The 19358-nt window shown below is 49.2% G+C and overlaps 1 protein-coding gene across 1 annotated transcript; it reads right to left on the bottom strand.

Moving 5' to 3' along the window:
* Positions 1–1083: 1083 nt before the first annotated feature.
* Positions 1084–16932, bottom strand: LOC128584427 (uncharacterized). Its single transcript, XM_053589392.1, has 7 exons — positions 16790–16932; positions 16395–16647; positions 16092–16215; positions 13238–13461; positions 12389–12459; positions 12040–12138; positions 1084–1313 (listed from the first exon to the last, which is right to left on the bottom strand). The coding sequence occupies exons 1-7, from the start codon at positions 16930–16932 to the stop codon at positions 1139–1141; spliced, it is 1089 nt and encodes a 362-aa protein (XP_053445367.1). The 3' UTR covers positions 1084–1138.
* Positions 16933–19358: the final 2426 nt, after the last annotated feature.

Here is a 19358-nt window from a genome sequence, read left to right as displayed (position 1 = left end):
GACTTGGCGTGCCCCGGTCTGAGCTCACGGCATCCATCTGCGCTCAGGCCCTGGGTGATCTTTGCCAGGATCATGATTGTCAACATCACCTGTATGACTCTCACCTAAGTCGCCGGCTCTGCAGACTCCTAACTTCCATTTGGGTACCTATGATCTAAAGTTTCACATGCCTGGTCAAAGCAGAATTTCCTATCTCTACCCCCGCCCCTCAACCCACTACTCCCAGTCCCTAGTCCCTACTCTTCTGAAAGTGCCACCATCCACGCAGTCACCCAAACCCAGCAGTCCATGCACTTTCTCATCCCATGATAGGACACTTTTTCATCTTCCAGGTTTCAACATAAGTGTTACCTCCTCAGAGAGACCCTCCCTGACCACCACACATCTCCCACAGGGTGGGTCACAGTTAAAATCCTACAGTAATTTGGTCTGCATACTGATTTACCTCCAGCCCCCCAACACACAGGATGGGATGCAAGCTACTTAAGGGCACAGCCTGACCACTTGGCTCATTATCTGCAGACCCAAGCATAGTATGGGACATACATCAGGGCTCAGGGAATGTCCATGGCTGTCCAGTAGTCGTCAGCATTCAGTGAGGACCCACATCTCACATGCAGGTTAGCTTGCAAAGTCAGTGTGTGAGGCAACAATGAGACAGTCATATATCTTTGAAATTTCCTTGGGAAGGTTCCAAGTTGGAAACTGACAGGCCAGATAATTTTTCCTGCAGAGAGGAACAGACCACTGTTTCTAAATCCATGCATCGGATTACACCCATATGTTTAGGGGCCGGTTGTAGGAAAAATACACCAGACTTGCAACTCAGTTGGGTCCAGAGAGGCCCAAAGTAGCCACAACGTCATTGAAGGGAAGGGCAGCAACACCACCACTCCCACTCCATTTCTCTTTCAAAGGACACGTGATGGAATTGTCATGGTATAATGCTAGCGAGGGGACTACAATGGTGCTGCCGTGACCCCACCTACTCTACAGAGATACAGGCCACATTACACTGACCACCTCCTCAGGCCGGAGGGAGCCAGTGGGATGGCACAACTCCCAGGGATCCCAGCACAAGGAAGGCACCTCCTTAGGAACTTTATTGATTCCTAGGCCATAGTATGTAGGGAAGAGGCTATGGGCTCCTCTTTTGGGTCACAGAATCTGTGCTGCCAGGATCGTTCTCTGAGTCATCTTTGGGTCTGGGCACAGGATGGAATTTCAGTAGGACAGGTGGGGAGAAGACGGAGGCCTTCACAGCAGGAGCTGGAGTCTCATCAACGTTGGAGGAGGGACTGCAGGCCGAGTTCCTGCATAGGAGACATCGAGACAGACCCATGAGGTAGAACATCACCACACAGGGCCATAATAGGCACAAGTGACAAAACCAGGACATTTCTACTTCCAGAAATGTCTCCCATGGATGTGTGTTTAAGGCTGTTCACTGCAGCAATATTTGTAATTGTAAAACTCTGAAACCCATCTAAACGTCCACGAGAGTACAACCAAAGGTACAGCCAGCCATGCACTGGCTGTTCTGCAGTCCTTTAAAGGAAAGAGGGAAGCTGGGTACGCTGGCTCGCTCCTATAATCCTAGCACTCTTGGGGGAATGAGGCAGGTGGATTGCTTGAGCTCAGGAGTTCAAGACCAGCCTGAACGGGCGGCACCTATGGCTCAGTCGGTAGGGCGCCGGCCCCATATGCCGAGGGTGGTGGGTTCAGGCCCAGCCCCGGCCAAACTGCAACTAAAAATAGCAGGGCGTTGTGGCGGGCGCCTGTAGTCCCAGCTACTCGGGAGGCTGAGGCAAGAGAATCACTTTAAGCCCAGGAGTTGGAGGTTGCTGTGAGCTGTGTGAAGCCACGGCACTCTACCGAGGGCCATAAAGTGAGACTCTGTCTCTACAAAAAAAAAAAAAAAAAAAGACCAGCCTGAGCAAGAGTGAGACCTGTTGCCACTAAAAATAGAAAAACTCAGGTGCCAGTGGTGCCTGTGGCTCAGTGAATAGGGCGCTGGCCCCATATACTGAGAGTGGCAGGTTCAAACCTGGCCCCAGCCAAATTGCAACAGAAAAATAGCTGGGTGTTGTGGCAGGCTACTTGGGAGGCTGAGGCAAGAGAATTGCCTAAACGAAGAGCTAGAGGTTGCTGTAAGCTGTGCCACCACAGCACTCTACTGAGGGTGACAAAGTGAGACTCTGTCTCTAAAAAATAAAAATAAAAATAGAAAAACTAGCCTGGCATAGTGGTAGACACCTATAGTCCCACCTACTCTGTAGGGTGAAACATAAAGATAGCTTAAGCCCAGGAGTTTGAGGCTGCTGTGAGCTATGACATTATAGCACTCTACCCAGGGTGACATAGTGAGACTCTGTCTCAAAAAGCAAACAAACAAACAAACAAAACACTTTAAAGGCCCACACAAAACCCCTGGCAGCAATGGACATATATGCATGTATTCGCTCTGGATCATGAGCTTTTTTTTTTTTTTTTAAGAAACAGAGTCTCACTTTATCACCCTTGGTAGAGAGTGCTATGACATCACAGCTCACAGCAACCTCCAACTCCTGGGTTTAGGCCATTCTCTTGCCTGAGCCTCCCCAGTAGCTGGGACTACAGGCGCCTGCCACAATGCCCGGCTATTTTGTTGTTGTTGTTGCAGTTTGGCTGGGGCTGAATCCACCACCATCGGTATATGGGGCCGACGCCCTGCTCACTGAGCCACAGGCCCCGCCCTATCATGAGCTTTTTTCCATGAACTATGTTCTGCTTTTGTCAACTTTTTTAAACCAATTAAAAATCCATTTTTGGTGAAACAAGAGCCTGAGAGTTGTTCCCACCAGGGAAATACTTGGACAAACCAGAACAGTTAAGTGAATGATGCCCCACCCGTACAATGAAGCATTTAGCATCGATTATTACTGGAGAGTTTGAAGATACTGTTTAGGAGGTGGGAGGAAACTCACACGCTAGAGTTGGTTACACCCTACCTGCCTAATGGGACACTTGCAGTCCCACTTAGTATGTACAAATGCATGTGTATCCTCTCAAAAAAATCTACACTGAAATATAGACAAATGTCAACAATGGTGAGAATCGTGAGATCTGAATGATTTGATGTCTCTTTTCTGTACAGGTTTTGGTTGTCTACAGTAAACATACTGCTTTTAGAATCTAAAAAAGGGGCCAGGTGCAGTGGCTCCTGCCTGTAATCCTAGTCCTCTGGGAGGCCAAGGCAGGTGGATTGCCTGAGCTCACAGGTTCAAGACTAGCCTTAGCCAGAGCGAGAAATAGCAAAAAAAGAATTTAAAAAGTGATGGTCCTCTTGTTAACTGTTTATATCCTTTCCTTTGAAATTCCACTTCAGAGTATTCATCTGAAATTCAGGAACAGCTTTACACATAAAGATTTTTTTTTTTTTTAGACTCTTTGTTGCCCTGGGTAGAGTGCCATGGTGTCATAGCTCACAGCACCCTTAAACTCTTAGGCTTAAGTGATCCTCCTGCCTCAGCCTCCCAAGTAACTGGGACTACAGGCACCTGCCACAACACCTGGCTATTTTTTAGTACAGATGGGGTCTCGCATTTACTCCAGCAATCCTCCTGTCTTGGCCTCCGAAAGTGCTAGGACTACAAGTGTGAGCCACCATTCCCAGCCTGCACATACAGATGTTGATCCCAGCACTAACTACATTTGTGGAAAATTGGAAGCACCTCCTGGGGCTCCCAGTGGAGACCACATATGCAGGGTGCTTATTCCTGGCCAATGACACTTGTATTCAAACCTGCCAGGATGGTTACAGCGCCCCAGGGCCTTCAGGTTAACAGATAAAGACAAAATTAAAAAGAAAAGAAAAGATGGGGCAGCGCCTGTGGCTCAGTCAGTAAGGCACCGGCCCCACATACAGAGGGTGGCGGGTTCAAACCCAGCCCTGGCCAAACTGCAACCAAAAAATAGCTGGGCGTTGTGGTGGGCGCCTGTAGTCTCAGCTACTTGGGAGGCTGAGGCAAGAGAATCACCTAAGCCCAAGAGCTGGAGGTTGCTGTGAGTTGTGACACCATGGCACTCTACCAAGGGTGATAAAGCAAGACTCTGTCTCCAAAAAAAAAATTTTTTTTTTCAAAAAACTCCTTCTCTGTGACCCCCTGCAACCACATTTCCTCTGATCTGATTTGACAGCCTATGTCTCCCACCTGGATGAAATTCATGAATCTGCATAATCATGTTTAACCATATTTATAATTATAATGGCAGTTTTCCATGTACTATAATTATGTTAATGCATGTTGGAGCTATTTCCAGTTTTTATCTATTTAATGGATGTTAGCATACACATTTTTATACAAATCGCATTTTTCTTTTCCTTATTATTTCCTTGGAGCTTCCAGGACAACAAACGCTGAATCAAAGAAAATGAGAACTTCCATGGCTTCTGTAGGTACTTTTTTCTTTTTTTTTCTGCTGCAGCTACCTCTGAAGATTGATATGTTTTGAAAAGAAAGAAGGCTTCAAGGGTGGCACCTGTGGCTCAAAGGAGGAGGGTGCCAGCCCCATATGCCAGAGGTGGCGGGTTCAAACCCAGCCCCAGCCAAAAACTGCAAAAAAAAAAAGAAAAGAAAGAAAGATAAAAGGCTTCAAAATGAAGCCTTAAACTTTTGTGTTTCAGAGGCAGGTGCCTATAATCTCAGCTACTTGAGAGGCTGAGGTGGGAGGATTGCTTAAGCCCAGGAGTTCAAAACCGGACAGACCCCTGCCTCTACAAAAAATTAGGTGGATGTGATGGCACGTGCCTGTAGTCCTAGCTACTGGGGAGGCTAAGATCAGTTCATTTCAGGTGTTGGAGACTGTAGTCACCTGTGATGGTGCCACTGCCCTACAGTCTGGGCAATAAAGCAAGACCCTGCCTCAAAAAAATAAAACTCTCAAAAATAAATAAATAAATAAAACTCTCATGCTTCAAAGACTGCATAAAGAAAGTGAAAAGACGGGCAGCGTCTCTGGCTCAGTGAGTAGGGCTCCGGCCCATATACCAAGGGTGGCAGGTTCAAACCCGGCCCTGGCCAAACTGCAACAACAACAACAACAACAAAAAGTGAAAAGACATCCTAGCACTCTGGGAGGCCAAGGCAGGTGGATTGCCTGAGCTCACAGGTTCAAAACCAGCTGGAGCCAGAGACCTCGCTCTAAAAAATAGCCAGGTGTTGTGGTGGACCCTTGTAGTCCCAGCTACTTGGCAAGCTCAGGCAAAAGAATCGCTTGAGTGGGTGGTGCCTGTAGCTCACAAGGCTAAGGTGCCAACCACATACACCAGGGCTGGCAGGTTCGAATCCAGCCCGGCCTGCCAAGCAATGACAATTACAACCAAAAAATAGCCAGCATTGTAGCGGGCGCCTGTAGTCCCAGCTACTTGGGAAGCTGAAGCAAGAGAATCCCTTAAACCCAGGAGTTGAAGGTTGCTGTGAGCGGTGACGCCACGGCACGGGCGACAGCTTGAGACTCTGTCTCGGGCGGTGCCTGTGGCTCAGTCGGTAGGGCGCCAGCCCCATATACCGAGGGTGGCGGGTTCAAACCTGGCCCCGGCCAAACTGCAACCAAAAAAATAGCTGGGCGTTGTGGCGGGCGCCTGTAGTCCCAGCTGCTCGGGAGGCTGAGGCAAGAGAATCGCTTAAGCCCAGGAGTTGGAGGTTGCTGTGAGCTGTGTGAGGCCACTGCACTCTACCGAGGGCCACAAAGTGAGACTCTGTCTCTACAAAAAAAAAAAAAAAAGAGAGAGACTCTGTCTCAAAAAAAAAACTTGCATACAAATGTTCATAATACCATTATTCATATTAGCCAAAAATGGCAACAAGCCAAATGGTAATCAACTAATGAATGAATAAATAATACAAGGGAGTATTATTCAACAATGGAACACAATAAAATTCAAGGGAATATTATTCAACCACACGAAGTGATGAAGTCCTACCATGAACTACAAAATGGAGGTAGGGGGGCCTTGGAAAAGTTATACTCGAACACCGTATGTGTATAGATTCCCTTAACATGGAACGACCAAAATAGGAAAATCTGGAAAATGTAGGCTCGGCACCTGTTGCTCAGTGGTTAGGGCGCCGGCCACACACACTGAAGCTGGCGGGTTCGAACCTGGCCTGGGCCTGCTGAACAACAATGACAACTACAACAAAAAAACAGATATACTTGGGTGGTTTCCACCATTGGGTGATTGTGAAGAATGGTTCATGAACATTCATGTACAAGTTCCTGTTTAGGTGTTTTCAGGTCTCTTAGGTACATACATAGGTATGGAATTGCTGGGTCACAGGGTTATTGTTTAACATTTTGAAGGACCACGGAACTGATTTTCACAGCAGCCTGCACCATTTTACATTCCCACTAGCCACACACGAGGGCTCCAACTTCACATTTTCATCAACACTTGTCTTTTATTACAGCCATCCTAGTCAAAGTGAAGGGGCATCTCATGATTCTCATTAGCGACTCCCTAATGACTAATGATGTTGAGCATCTATTTCTGTTTATTGGTCAGTTGTGTACTTTCTTTGAAGAAATGGCTATTCAAGTCTTACGCCCATTATCTAATCGGGTTACTTTTTTCGTTGAGTCGACTTCTAAATATTTTCCCACATTAGAGGCTGGCTTTTCACTCTCTTCTTTTTGAGGTGATGAAGATGTTCTTTTTTTTTTTTTTTTTTGGTAGAGACAGAGTCTCACTTTATGGCCCTCGGTAGAGTGCCGTGGCCTCACACAGCTCACAGCAACCTCCAACTCCTGGGCTTAAGCGATTCTCTTGCCTCAGCCTCCCGAGTAGCTGGGACTACAGGCGCCCGCCACAACGCCCGGCTATGATGATGTTCTAACATTCAGACTTGGCGCCCAAAGCACATTAGTTACAGTGCCAGCCACATATACCGAGGATGGCAGGTTTGAATCCAGCCTGAACTAGCTAAACAATTGACAACTGCAACAAAAATAGCCAGACCTCATGGTGGGCGCCTGTAGTCCCAGCTACTTGGGTGGCAGGGGCAAGAGAATCACTTAAGCCCACGAGTTGGAGGTTGTTGTGAGCTGTGATGCCATCGCACTCTACCAAGGGTGACATAGAGAGACTCCATCTCAGCAAAAAAGAAAAGAAAAAGAATGTTCCAACAGTCAGTTGTGAGCCAGGAGAGGTGGCTCATGCCTATAATCCCAGCACTCTGGGAGGCCAAGGCGGGTGGATTGCTTGAGCTCAGGAGTCCAAGACCAACCTGAGCAAGAGCAAGACCCACTCTGTATAAAAAAACAGAGAAACTGAACCAAGAAGATCATTTGAGCCCAAGAGTTTGAGGTTGCTGTGAGCTATGATAACACCATAGCATTGTACTGAGGCCAACAAAGTGAGACTCTGTCTAAATAAGTAAATAAAATTGTAGTGGTGGTTATACAACTATGTATATACAAAATCCACAGAGCTGGACATGTTAAATAGGTGAGTTGTGGCTGAGTGCAGTGGCTAGTGCCTGTAATCCTAGCACTCTGGCAGAGGTGGATCACCTGAGCTCAGGAGTTTGAGACCAGCCTGAGCAACAGCAAGACCCCATTTCTACTAAAAATAGGAAAAATATCTGGGCGTTGTGGCAGGCACCGGTAGTCCTAGCTACTCGAGAGGCTGAGGCAGGAGGATCACTTGAGCCTAAGAGTTTGAGGCTGCTGTGAGCTATGATGATGCCACAGCACTCTACGCAGAGTAAGATGCTTGTCTAAATAAATAAATTGGTGAGTTGTACACACTAAGTTATTTCAATAAAAAAAAAAATTCTTTCTAGGTATTTTGTTCTGAGTTTGCTAGAAAATATATCATAGTTTGCTAGAAAATGTATCATAGTCTACTTTTTCTATCAGATATTTCCAGTTGTTCCTTTAAGGAGGGATATGCTGATGAAGGTCACACTCTCAAATGAGTTATGTCATAAGAAAGTGTGTTTTGTATGTGAGTTATATATGCTTGCATAATTCTTTCCAAAATAAACTATGTCACACTTACTTTAAAAAAAAAAAAAAAATTGTCCAGCCTGGGCGGCGCCTGTGGCTCAAAGGGATAGGGCGCCAGTCCCATATACTGGAGGTGGTGGGTTCAAACCCAGCCTCAGCCAAAAACCACACACACACACAAAAAAAATTGTCCAGCCTGAGAAAAAGCGAGAACCCATCTCTACTTAAAACAGAAAAACTGAGGCAACAGGATCGCCGGAGCCTGAGTTGGAGGTTGCTGGGAGCTATGACACCATGGCATTCTACCCAGGGTGACAGCTTGAGACTCTGTGGCAAAAAACAAAAAAAGAAAGTGGTAGAATTTTCATAGCTAAAATGAGTCTGTTCCTAAAACCCTGACAATATACCATTCCCTTTATCTTGGGCTTTTTGTTGTTCGTTCTAGCAGTCTCAGGTTAACCTCAAACTCTTGGGCTCAAGCGATCCTCCTACTTCAGCCTCCCAAGTAGTTGGGCCTATAGGCATCTGTCACAATGCCCACTTAATTTTTCTATTTTTAGTAGAGATAGGGTCTTGCTCTTGCTCAGAACTCCTGAGCTCAAGCCCCTCCTTAGCCTCCCAGAGTGCTGGATTACTGGCCTGAGCCGTTGTGCCCAGCCTTCACTTTTTTTTTTTTTCTGAGACAGAGTTTATGTTGCCCTTGGTAGAGTTCCGTGATGTCACAGCTCACAGCAACCTCAAACTCTTGGGCTTAAGCGATTCTCTTACCTCAGCCTACCGAGTAGCTGGCTATTTTTTGGTTGCAGCTGTCGTTGTTTAGCAGGCCTGGGCTGGATTCAAACACGCCAGCTTCAGTGTATGTGGCTGATGCCCTACTCACTGAGCTATGGGTGCCGAGCCCCAGTCTTCACTTTTTTTATTATTATTATTTTATATATATATATTTCTTTTTTTTTTGTTTTGTAGAGACAGTTTCACTTTATCACCCTCAGTAGAGTGCCGTGGCGTCACACAGCTCACAGCAACCTCCAACTCCTGGGCTTAGGCGATTCTCCTGCCTCAGCCTCATGAGTAGCTGGGACTATAGGCGCCTGCCACAATGCCCGGCTATTTTTTTGTTGCAGTTTGGCTGGGGCTGGGTTTGAATCCACCACCTTCAGTATATGGGGCCGGTGCCCTGCTCACTGAGCCACAGGCGCCACCCATTATTTTTTTTTTTATTAAATCATAGCTGTGTACATTAATGTGATCATGGGGCACCATACACTGGTTTTATAGACACATCTTCATCACGCTGGTTAACATAGCCTTCCAGGCATTTTCTTAGTTATTGTGTTAAGACATTTACATTCTACATTTACTAAGTTTCACATATACCCTTGTAAGATGCACCGCAGGTGTAATCCCACCACTCACCCTCCCTCTGCCCACCTCCTCCAGCCTTCACTTCTTAAATTAAACACTTTTAATTTGGATGTCCTCTTGGGTAAACTTTCTCTCAACTGGGAATTTCGAATTACCTTTAAAGAACAGTGTGAGTTTCTTACATAAAAAGTCATTTGAACTCATTCATCGCTGGGTGCAAAATGGTGCAGCCACTTTGGAAGACAGCATGGCAGTTCCTTCCAACACTAAACATACTCTCTAATCACATGATCCAGCAAACGTGCTCCTTGGTATTTACCCAAATAAGATGAAAACTTATGTCCACACAAAAACCTGCACATGGATGTTTATAACAGCTTTATTCATAATTCTCAAAACTTGGAAGCAACTAAGGTGCCCTGTCAGTAGTCAGTACATGAACGGATAAACTGTTGTGCAACTAGGATTATTCAAAGCTAAAAATAAATGAGCATAAAGGCATGAAAAGACAAGGAAGACACTTAAATGCATATTACTAAGTAGAAGCAGCCAATCTGAAAAGGCTACATGCTACATAATTCCAGTAACATTTTGGAAAAGGCAAAACTATGGAGACAGTAAAAAGATCAGTATTTCTCAGAGGGAGAACCTCAGTGGTTGAAGGTGGAAGAAGGGATGAACAGCAGAGCACAGAGGACTTTTAGGGCAGTGAAACCACGCTGTGTGATACTACAACGGTAGATTCAGGTGAGTGCACCTCTGTCCACACTCACGGAACGCACAAGACCAAGAGTGAACCCTGAGCCTGTAGCTCAGTGGGTAGGGCGCCCACCATATGCACCAGGGCTGGTGGGTTCAAACCCAGCCCAGGCCTGCTAAAACAAAAGACTAGCTGAGTGTTGTGGTGGGTGCCTGTAGTCCCAGCTACTCGGGAAGCTGAGGCAAGATTATCACTTGAGGCCAGGAGTTTGAGGTGGCTGTGAGATGTGATGCCACAGCACTGAGGGCATCAAAGTGGGCAATAAAGTGAAACTCTGTCTCAATAAAATAAAATAAAATAAAGAGTGAACCCTAACATAAAGTACAGACATGTATATTAATGATGTATCAATGTAGGTTCATTGAATAGAACAGATGTACCCCTCTGGGGTGGCTTTGTTTGTCTTTTCAAAGTCTTGCTCTGTTGCCCAGGCTAGAGTGCCACAGCCTCAACCTAGCCCACAGCAACCTCAGACTCCTGGGTTTAACAATACTCCTGCCTCAGCCTTCCAAGTAATTGACACTATACCCATCACACCTAGCTAATTTTTTTTAGTTTTTACAGCAGAACAGCATGGCTTAAGTGTCTAGAGAGTCTCTTAGGCTGGGCCCAGTGGCTCACAGCTGTAATCCCGGGAGCCGAGGATTACAGGTGTAATTACACTCTGGGAGGCTGAGGCGGGAAGATCACTTGAGCTAAGGATTTCAAGACCACCCTGAGCAAGAATGAGACCCATTTCCATTAAAAATAGAAAAAAACTAGCTGGGCATTGTGGTGGGCACCTGTAGCCTCAGCTATCCAGGAGGCGAAAACAAGAGGATCACTTGAGCTCAGGAGTCTGAGGTTGCTATGAAGCATGATGATGCCATTGTACTCTAGACAGGGCGACAGAGTAAGACTCTGTCTCAAAAAAAAAAAAAAAAGCCTATCAAAAACTCAACCAGGGCAGAACCTGTGGCTCAGTGGGTAGGGTGCCGGCCTCATATACCGAGGGTGGCGGGTTCAAACCCAGCTCCGGCCAAACTGCAATAAAAAATAGCCAGGCATTGTGGTGGGTGCCTATGGTCCCAGCTACTCGGGAGGCTGAGGCAAGAGAATCGCCTAAGCCCAGGAGTTGGAGGTTGCTGTGAGCTATGATGCCATGGCATTCTATGGAGGGCGATAAAGTGAGACTCTGTCTCTAAAAAATAAATAAAACTCGGGCGGCGCCTGTGGCTCAGTGAGCAGGGCGCCGGCCCCATATGCTGAGGGTGGCGGATTCAAACCCAGCTCCGGCCAAACTGCAACAAAAAAATAGCCGGGCGTTGTGGCAGGCGCCTGTAGTCCCAGCTACTCGGGAGGCTGAGGCAGGAGAATCGCCTAAGCCCAGGAGTTGGAGGTTGCTGTGAGCTGTGTGATGCCACGGCACCCTACCGAGGGCAATAAAGTGAAACTCTGTCTCTACAAAATAAATAAATAAATAAATAAATAAAACTCATCCAATGCAATGGAACAGCCAGTCTAAATCACAGGTTGGAATCATTCAATGATGGGGAAATATACTTAATGTTAGTGGGAAAGGCAGGTAATTTATAAAAATATTCCATATTTGCCAAACCTCTGCTTTGTAAAACACACACATAATATATGTCAGTCACAGGCCAGGCCCACAGTTGGTACTATCATTCCCTTTCTGTTGGGCCTTTGGGTGGTCTGTTTCCAATTTCTGTTACAAATGCTAGGAAAGGAGTGACACTTTCTCTGCACCCCTGCCTACACCCTCAGGGTCATTCCAGAAGTGGAAAAGACATTATAATAAAGATTGGTCCAGCCCTATGCATGTGACCATGATGCCTGTCAGAGGCAGGGGTGGGGGTGCAGGGAACCTCGGCAGGGCAGGGCACAGCCAGGATGTCCCCAAGGAGGCACAGAGCCATACTTACCAGAGGAAACCAGGGAGTTTGTGTGCACTGTTTCCAGCCAAGTACGAGAAATGGAAGCCTCCGGGGTTGAGGACCAAGGGGGTTAGGTCAACCATGTATCTGCAAGACAGGGCCAACAGGGGACATCAGCCTTGTGCCCCATCAAAGCTTCATGTGCAGTTCTGTGACAAGGCACAGGGACTCCTCCACACAGAGCAGACCTCTGAGCCCAGACTCCTCCCCTGTCAAATGAGGAGAACCACCACAAAGGGCTGCTCTGAGGATCAACTATGAGGCGGGGAAGACGTGGTGACCCTCCCCCAAATGCTCCTACTCCACTTCCCTCAAGCCCAGAGTAAATTCCTTCCACCTCTTGGGGTTTGATGACAGCCCATTCCAGTTTAATTTCACTTCAGACCCTGAAGTGTCCACATTCTCCATCTGTAGGAAATAAAGGAAATCTCAGGACAAGTCTGGGGACCTCACGAAAAACACCTTCTACAACCATGAGAACTACAGGTCTTTCACTCATCTAGCAGGTACATGAGGCCCATCCTGTGCCCACCTTGAGCTTGGTGTGAGGGGCACAGGAGGCGGGATGGGGGCCTGAGGAAAGGGGAACCCATGTGGGCTATGCAGGAGCAGGAGTCTGAAGGTGCAGGCAGAGGGCAGCAGGGGGAACAGCACCGACCAGAGAGGCACGGTGTAGCTCTCTGAGGCATGTAGGAAAGGCCCACCCCTGGTTTTCCCATAGTTCTTTGGGGGCCACAGCACACCCGGGTGCCTTATTCACTGAGGTCAAGAATATAGGTCCCGTGCCTCTGACTCTCATGAAACCCTTCCAATCATAGCAAACTGTCCACTTCATTATTATTATTATTTTAAGAGACAAGGTCTCATTCTACTTCCCAGCCAGGCTGGAGTGCAAAGGCACAATCACAGTTCACTGCAACCTTGAACTGCTGGGCTTGAACTGCTCCTGCCTCACCCTCCTCAGTAGCTGGGACTACAGGAACCCACCACTGCCCCTACCCCCAACTCCTTTTATCTGTTTATTCATTGCCTTTCTACCCAAGACTGTCTGCAAAGGTTTTACTGTGTAAGCAGGGATCTGAGAGCCACAGCTGTGGGCCCAGGAGAGCCACTGGGATTGTTCTAATCATGACGGCCAAGGCTGCTCCTCTCAGGACTGTTTGGAGCAAGGGGCACTCCCACTGACCGACTTGCTGAGCAGCGGAGGGAAGGGGCCAAAGACCCTGGGCATGGTGTAGACAGGGAGTGATGGGGCCACTAGGGAGGCCTTGGTGGTGGCTGGTGGTGATGGTGGCAGTGATGGAGGTGGCGGCAGGGTTGGTGGCAGGCATGGGGAGATTGACTGGTCCCACCGAAGGATAGGTTCTGGTTTCCTTGGTTTCAGCTTCCTTCTCTTCTTCTTCTTGGCATCTGTGACAAAAGGTGCCAGTGACTGCCTACTCTGCAGGCAGAAAAGGGTAGAGTGGGGACTAAAGAGTGATCCAGGTGTCTTGACACAGTCCCTCCAGCAAGGAAGGGTAGGAGGCACCGGAAACAACACGCAGCACCATTACTGACACGGGCCAACACGCACCATCTCACCAAGCCCATGGAAAGGTTCCTCTGGGGTCTACCTTACAATTAGAACCAGAGCTCTGGCCGTACAAGGCATAGGCAGGATCCTCACCAGGTTGTCTGACTTCCAAGGGCAGAATTTTGTGGGACGTGATGGGATGTTACATCCAAGGAAGGGTGAGCTTAGCCTTGGCAGGTCAGTCTGCACCCACCTTCCCTTAAACACTGTAAACAAATGCCAATTCTGGCAACACAAGCATGGGGTACGCAGGCCCCAGACAGTTAGCCCACTGACTGTATCTGGGGAGTATGGGAAAGGGCACTTCCTCCCTGAGGAAGCCCACATGGAGGTCTTGCAGAGGTGGGCTCAGGCAGGGAATCTTTGAGGGACAGGACCTAGGGGTCAGCCCCCTCACTTCTATTTCAGATCTTCCTCCTGTATTCAACAGATCTGCTTGTTTCTACTGTTCAAAGTAGCGACTACCAGCAAAGTGGGTGTTAAGAGGTTCCTCATACAGCCCACCCATATGGCTCATCTACAATAACCACCATCCACACTGGCTTGGAGGCTGAGACCTTGCTCTTCAGAGCAACCCAGATCTGAGTCCAAGTTCAGGCTAAACTCACTAGGTGACCTTGGGCATATTGGCTAAGCTCCTGGTGCCTCTATTTCCTCTTCTGAAAAACAAAGATAATTAACACTGAAGCTATGAGGGAGGGGGGATGGCTACACGTTCTGTTGTCCAGCAATCAGATGAAATTGATGTGGAAGCCTCCTACTGTGATGCAGAAGGAAGTAGCCCAGCCTACCACAGTTTACATGTCACCAGACACAAATGCACCACAAGAACTGAGCCTGAATCCAACCAAGGCTTTAGATGAAGTGTCCAAGAAATACAGGCAGAGGGGGGATGAAGCAACCACTGCCAACAGACTTTTTTCATGCCAGACAGAGCCTCAAGCTGTCGCCCTGGGTAGAGTGCCATAGCATCACAGCTCACAGCAACCTCCAACTCCTGGGCTCAAGCGATTCTCCTGCCTCTGCCTCCCAAGTAGCTGGGACTATAGGCACCCACCACAATGCCCGGCTATTTTTTGGCTGCAGCTGTCATTGTTTGGTGGGCTGGGCTGGATTTGAACCCGTCAGCTCAGGTGTATGTGGCTGGCGCCTTAGCCGCTTGAGCCACAGGCACCAAGCCAAGACTTTAAGAACAGATATTAATCCGTGAAGCAGGACATACCACAGGGCACAATTCTTCAAATCAATGGCAGGAAAAGTGAGGGAGAGGGCTCATCCCTCCTTAAAGGGGACTTTGACAGAAGCGCCAGGGATCCTCATTTGCCCAGGGCCTCTGATTCACACCTGTGTCCCTTTCTGATCACATATACAACTCTTTTGCATCTTGTTCTCACAACCATCCCAATTTGGAATCAGATTAATATGGTTACCCTGGTCAAGAGGAACCCAGGAGGGCTAACACCTGAACACAGTATGTGGGCCTAACTGGTTTTTGTTTTTGTTTTTAAGAGACAGAGTCTCACTTTGTTACCCTCAACTTCAGTCTCTTGGGCTTAAGCAATTCTCTTGCCTCAGCCTCCTAAGTACTTAGCTGGGACTACAGGTGCCTGCCACAGTGCCCAGCTACTTTTTATTGTTGTTTGGCAGGCCCAGGCCAGGTTGGAAACTACCAGCCCTGGTGCATGTGGCTGGTGCCCTAAGCACTGAGCTATAGGTGCCAAGCCCTAACTGGGTTCTAACATGCCAGACCAAGTATAGACTTTTGTGGATCACTGGGGAGAGGTAACATGGACCAACTATGGCTCAGCTAATATTAAAGAACTGTTCTTTATTATCTCAAGTGTAACAACGACATTGTGATTATGTCAGAAAATCGTGGTTTTTTTTTTTTAATTTAAGGTCCACACTATTAAGAGGTAAATTGATAACTGACATTTCCCTTTAAATACTCCAAAAAAAAGCAAAGGGGGAGGGGAATGGAGGGTGAAACACACCTATGATGGGTATGGTTGCTGAGGCTGTGTTGGGTGTTCACAGTCATCTCTAGTTTTCTGTATGCTTACTTTCACAATAAAAACTTTTTTTTTTTTTTTTTTTTTACAAAAAGAGCCAAGCATAGGGCCACGGACAAGTGGGTCCTGAGCCAGGCACTGCCTGCAGGTCCTCACCCACAACTCCAACCCCCCCCTCCCTGTAAGGGTGGCCACGACGGCTCTCTGGCTCAGAGGTGACCCAAATTGCTCAGGATCCTGCAGCCAAGAAGCAGCGACCCTTAAGTCAATCTTGTAACCAGCTAATCCAGGTAGGAGCAGCCCGCCCAGGCCCCTTCCTCGTCTGGATAACACCTAATCCAAGATGGCCAATCCAACTGGGAGAGCTGGCCACTTGAATGGACCTGAGTCAGTCCCGCGGCCCTTGGCCTGGGTGCCCTGGGCTCAGACCAGCATGAGCAGAGCCTCAGCCTCACCCCGGGAGTAGAGGTGTACGCGCTGGATGCCCCGCTTCAGCTGCTCCAGGCGCTGGTGCATCTCCAGAGCGCCCATGCCATTGCAATGGTTCAGCTCCCCCTGGACAGCAGTGAAGAACTTCGCCTGCAACAACAGTGGGAGAGGCCGGGCAGGAGGAAGCCGGAGAAGTAAGACGCCTGCTCACTCCATTCCCAAGCTCGGCAGCCCCAGGCTCCTGGAAGACCCTGCCTTGCAGCAGGCGCGACGGCGCCCTCCCCCACTCCGCCCCCAAGTCTCCAAACTGCAGTGTCCCGCGGCCGCACCCAGAGAAAGGAGAGGAGTCCGCGCTGTTCGAGTTCCGTCTGCTTGCCCTTGCGCACCACCCTCTCCGCCAGCGCCGGGTTACGATCGAGGCTGCGGAAGAGGCGGCGCAGAGCGCGGTCCGTGTAGGTCGCCGCCTGCCTCTCGAAGTCCTCCTCGGAGATGAGCTGGCAGAAGGTCACACTCTGGGGGAACTCGCCGTCGAACTCGTCTAGGACCTCCATCCGAGAGCGGCTGCTGGCGGGCCCGGGCAGCCTGGGGGAGGGGCGGCCGTCGGGTGGGGCTCCCAGGGTCCGTGCGCACCGACCCCCACCCGCCCGGGAGCCGGCAGGGCGCGCTGCCCCGGAGGGCCAGGGCTGGGGGGTCACCGAGGGTTACGGGGGCCGCAAGGACATACCAGTCTCTCCCCCGCAGCCGCGATGCAAACGCGGGCCGCCTCGCTGACTGCAGCCGACCCCCCCCCACCAACCAATCGGCGCCGAGGCTGGGGGCGGAGCCCGCGACGGCCGCACGTGACAATGCCCCGCCCGCTCCGAGCATGCGCCCTGCGGACTTCGAGGGGGAGGACGCGGCTACGCGTGCGCCTCTGGGGGCCTCCTGGCGGTTGATCCGCTAGGGGCTGCGGAACTCTTTCTTCTAGCTTCTTCGTGTGTTTTGTTTAGTTTCTGAGGGTTTTCTTTTTTTGCGACAAGGACTTGGTCTGTCGCCCTGGCTAGTCTGCAGTGGCGCGATCATAGCTTCCAACTTAATTTATCTTTTTTTCCCCCTTAAGTCTAAAGTCTTTCTTGAGCATACACCTTCTTTTAAGGCTCTCCACCCCTCCGCTGGCCTCCAGTCCCCTCCTGTGGAGCATCCCAGGCTTCAAGCCTTACTTCCTGCTCACCCAGGGCGTCACACAGCCCCTAAGTCCTCTAGTGCCCTCCACCTCTGTCCTCTCTCCTCCCCTAGCTCTCTACTCGCCATAGCCTCTTCACCTCCATCTCTGGCCCCTCCTCAATGTCCTTTTCCTCCCGCCCTCGGATGCATTTCTGTTGTTTTTTTTTTTTTTTTTTTTTTTTTTTTTGGTTTTTGGCCAGGGCTGGGTTTGAACCCGCCACCTCTGGCATATGGGACCGGCGCCCTACTCCTTGAGCCACAGGTGCCACCCTCGGATGCATTTCTGAAGATCCCGTGGTCCTCATACCATCTGGGACCGTCTCACCCATTCTTCAGTCCTGATGACAACCCAGAACTGAGTGGACAAACTCAAACCTGCCTCTCAGATGTTCACTGGGGACGATGTGGGGGAGTCTCATGGTGAACACATGCAGATTCACAAAGCTCCTTCCCCCTGAATGCAGCTTATCTCCCTACTCTTCTAGTTGGTCAGCAGCTGACCCTTCCATCCAGCCCAGCTGCTACCGAGGGATTGCACCCTGCACTGCTTCCTCCCGATCCCCTCAACATCCCCCAGCAGCCCTGAGATCTAGGGAGGTTACATGAGAAGCCCAGATTTTTCACCTCCTACTGCCAAGCACTAGCCCTCTAGACCCAGCTCCCCCTGACATAGGAGGTAGCACCCACTTCCTTCTGCTTGGAGGCCACAGAGCAAGGTAGGGAGAACTTGTCTGTCCTGTGCCTCTTGCCTAGGGGTACAGATAGACACTCAGGTCAGATACCCCTCTGTTTGTTCAAAATCTCCATTCTGCTTCCTGTTCCCTGGGTGACTTACAAAATGAAACTTTAAAATTTGTCCATGTGCCTTTTTTCAAACAGGACAACCACTCAAACATCCCTACTTGCCCTTGTTAATAACTGTGCTTCACACTTGATAGGCTTATTGTGTTTTAAATTTGTTTTTAATTTTTTTTTTTTTGGCCTGGGCTGGGTTTGAACCCGCCACCTCCGGCATATGGGACCGGCGCCCTACTCCTTGAGGCACAGGCGCTGCCCTGTTTTTAATTTTTTTTTTGAGTCGGAGTCTCACTTTGTCACCCTCAGTAGAGTGCCATAGCATCACAGCTTACAGCAACCTCAAACTCTTGGGCTTAAGTGATCCTTGTCGCAGCCTCCCGAGTAACTGGGTCTACAGGTGCCCACCACAATACCTGGCTATTTTTGTTTGTTTCTTTGTCTGTTTTGTTTGTTTGTTTTAGCAGGCCCGGGCTGGGTTCGAAACCACCAGCCCTGGTGCATGTGGCCGGCACCCTAATCACTGAGCTATGGGCTCCCAGCCTATTTCTGTTTTTTAAAAGTGTACTTGCACATATTCCAGCCGGTTCAAAAGCAGGGGGAGTGTACTGGGCCCCTCCTCTGTTCCAGATAGTGATGAGAGAGGAAAAGGAGGAGGAGGGGAAGGGACAGAAAGAAAATGACAGTAGTTTCTGCCCTCAGGGGTTCTCAATCTAATGGGGACTTCAGCCACATTTTGATCATTTTGATCTAATAGGACCTGCTGGAGGAACATTCGATACCGTGGAGCCCAGGGAAGGCTTTCCCCAGGAAGGAACAGTTGAGCAGAGCCAGAATTCACAAGAGCAGGACCCAGCTGCATGGGGGTCTCTGGCCAGTGAATAAAGAATGGCACAGGATTGGCCACCTCCAACCCTAGCCCCTAGAGCCCAAAGGAAGGGACAATGAGCCAGGTGACTCTGGGATCAAGGAACCCTAAGGGGTCAGGTCTAGGAGTCAGAGAAACACAAGTCATTGCCCCTCGGCTCCCCCATCGTTGCCAGGGCTTCTACCTCCAGGGTGGGAGTCAGTAGGTATTCCAATGTGTCCGGCCAGGGGTGAAAGGTACTCCTGAAAGACCATCTGGAAACTTGGACCATCTGTCAAGGTGACAGGTTTGAATGACTGTCACTGGGCACATAGACACATTTGCATTGTGTCAGGCCCTGATGAGTAGAGGTGGCCGTATAAGTCTGGGATCTGGCTCCTTGAAAGTTCAGCTCCAACACCACCCCTCATCCCTTCCCCCCATTCCA

Source organism: Nycticebus coucang, chromosome 4, assembly GCF_027406575.1.
Source record: "Nycticebus coucang isolate mNycCou1 chromosome 4, mNycCou1.pri, whole genome shotgun sequence".
NCBI lineage: Eukaryota > Metazoa > Chordata > Mammalia > Primates > Lorisidae > Nycticebus > Nycticebus coucang.
The sequence above is the reverse complement of the archived record's forward strand: the minus strand, read 5'-3'. Positions and strand labels throughout refer to the sequence as shown.

Excerpts from the sequence above, each read along its gene's own strand:
- LOC128584427 (XM_053589392.1), bottom strand. The coding sequence starts at position 16,932 with ATGCTCGGAGCGGGCGGGGCATTGTCACGTGCGGCCGTCGCGGGCTCC. Across the intron at positions 16,216-16,394 it reads GACTCCTCTCCTTTCTCTGG|GCGAAGTTCTTCACTGCTGT; the intron begins GTGCGGCCGCGG and ends CTGTTGTTGCAG. Across the intron at positions 12,139-12,388 it reads CTGTCATCAAACCCCAAGAG|ATACATGGTTGACCTAACCC; the intron begins GTGGAAGGAATT and ends CCTGTCTTGCAG.